This window comes from Penaeus monodon, chromosome 3, assembly GCF_015228065.2.
Source record: "Penaeus monodon isolate SGIC_2016 chromosome 3, NSTDA_Pmon_1, whole genome shotgun sequence".
NCBI classification, from domain to species: Eukaryota; Metazoa; Arthropoda; class Malacostraca; order Decapoda; family Penaeidae; genus Penaeus; species Penaeus monodon.
This window is the reverse complement of record NC_051388.1, coordinates 44,599,212-44,601,711: the sequence shown is the minus strand read 5'-3', so window position 1 is coordinate 44,601,711 and position 2,500 is coordinate 44,599,212. Positions and strand designations below refer to the sequence as shown.

Below are 2,500 nucleotides of genomic sequence, written 5' to 3'. Positions count from 1 at the left end.
TCATAACATATATATAAATATATATATATATATACACATATATATACACATATATATATACATATATATATATATATATATATATATATATATATATATATATACATATATATACACACACACATACCTATACATGCTACCATATCTGGAAGGTGTGGTTTTACTTTTTTATGAATAAATGTATACTTCAATGATTTTTATTGATGGAACTTATAAATCCGTATTAAAATTGATTAAGTAATAGTTTGAATATGCCATAAATTGTTATTTTTTACTGGGGTTATTCTAGATCCAGGGTAATTATAATAAAGCATTAAATATATAATTTTATTTTAGACCTTCTGTGATTATAGAATTATAAGACTGGTAAGAAAAATGCCATAAAGATACATCACAAAAATAATATAATAATATCTACACATACATACAAAGCAATACTACTCAAAAGGTACAAAATGTAAGTACATATTTTTCTCATGGTGCATTATGACCACAAATGCCTATCACAAATTAATGTCAACTGTGTACTATAACTGAGTAGATTAAGACTAGTATTGCATGGAACGCACGCCTTATCTTTCATAGCACCAGCAATTATTTGTAATGCTGATGCAGTGTCCTTCACTGAGCTTACAAGCTGTTTCAGGTGACTTTCTATATTTGTTTGTACCTGAAGCATGTCAGGCAAAATTCTCCTTTCTTCTGATCTGCTTTTTTGACCATGCACTACCTCAAGCCTACTACCTCCTCCTGACTCAAGCTGAGATGCTCTGTTCTTGAAAGTGCTCTGCTTGTTGGACTGTTGCACTAAATCCATCCTGAGTGTTACTGTGTTCTATTAAAAAAGGAGGTAATTCTGAGGATGTGGTCCATTGACACAATGGGTATTGTCATTTCTTGCTCTGCTGAAGTTCCCTCATCCAATGTTACAATAACTGCTGAGTCTGTTATGATCTGAGATGCTGTCCCAGATGGCCCAGGAGTTGGTTCTGTAACATCTAAAAATACAAATCTATTTTAATTTTTATAATATATCTTGAGTCAAAGACACTGCATGTATCATACTCCTAAACCAACATTCAACTACTTATATAAAAATAAGAATAAAATATATATCAGCATATAAATAATTTTACCATTTCTTGTATTATAATGTGTTGCTGCTTAATATTAAAAAGAATCAAATATTACTAAATTTCAAAATATAACCATATCACAAAAAGGGAATAGATTATGTATCCCCCTCTTAATTTAAAATATCTTAATTACCATCAACTTCTGTCTCATTTTCATAAAACCCCTAGTAAGCCAGTAATAGCAACAGGCTCAATCAGTGTTAACATAGCTTCTTCAACAGGACTGTAGTTTGTCAGAACTGCTGGGCCACCACCTGGAAACCAAGAACAAATGGTTAATAAATAAAATAAAATATAGAGATAATGAACTGACATTGATAACTTTATTTCTGATTTTGTTAATATTCTCACATCCCATACCCATCTTGTTTTCATTATAGACAGTAATATTAATTCAGGTAATTACCTGCAATATAAACTGTCTTCTAAAATTAATTTTAAACTAAAAAAAATAAAAAAATAAATAAAACAACCGGGCCTTCATGATTCAAATGGTAAAATGACCTTAATGACCAGTGTTAAACCCAGTTGTATAATTGTGTTATGATGTGATCTGAATGATTATGTTGATATTTATTTATGTATGATTCACAACTTGACGAGCTGAATTTTCTATTTCTAATTAAGTCAAAAAATAAATATCTTAATTATTATACATTCATGATGTTAATTGAAGAAATTACTTTTACTTAAATATTAAACACTAATAAGAATAAAGCAAATTAGATCCTACATGTAATACTGTTATTATTTACAACTTGACGAGTCGTATTTATTTATTTTATTTACTTCAAAAAATCCCTGCATTAGACTACATTTGTGGAGGATGTTTATAAGGTGAAAATTGTTCTTACAATTGCACATTTTTCAGGAAATAACTTATTCTTAAAATCAGAAATGAAATAATACCACACTCAGAAATGAAATAATACCAAACAAATAAGGTTATGCATGTAATATTACCATTCTTTAAGTTATATTGTTGGCCTTTGTTTAATCCCCCAAAGTTCTAGAATTCTTTGAATAAGAGAACTGATATATAGGTAATTACTAAACTATTTCTACATTCTATTTTCTGTATGACATTATGTTTTGTCTCCATATTGTGTTATGTGTCAGTGAGTGTAATATCATATTCAGCACTTGATATTACCCTCACATTATTTTGAGTTACTGTGTCATGGATATTAAATAATAAAGAAATAAATTTGATACTCTCCTACTTCAACTATTCTGTGACAAGAATATCTAGTTTTATATGACATGTACTAGATTTCCTTTACTCTGATGATAAAGATATGGTTTCAAGCACTTGTGAGCAATTTCAACAGCTAATGTTGAGGGTACGTAGAGAATTTCCAGAA

The 2,500-nt window shown here is 28.9% G+C and overlaps 1 protein-coding gene across 2 annotated transcripts in view; it reads right to left on the bottom strand.

The window, feature by feature from the left end:
* Window positions 1-474: 474 nt before the first annotated feature.
* LOC119595330 overlaps window positions 475-2,500 on the bottom strand; it is a 2,321-nt gene continuing 295 nt past the window's right edge. The window contains exons 2-3 of one of the 2 annotated variants that reach the window (XR_005230697.1): window positions 1,270-1,390; window positions 475-998 (exon numbers count right to left, since the gene is read on the bottom strand). Coding sequence is in view for 1 of the 2 variants with exons in the window: in XM_037944487.1 (XP_037800415.1) it covers window positions 485-835; window positions 1,270-1,293 (375 nt within the window). In the remaining variant the exon portion in view is untranslated. The remainder of the gene's footprint in view (window positions 999-1,269; window positions 1,391-2,500) is intronic. The other variant, XM_037944487.1, reaches the window with a different exon arrangement.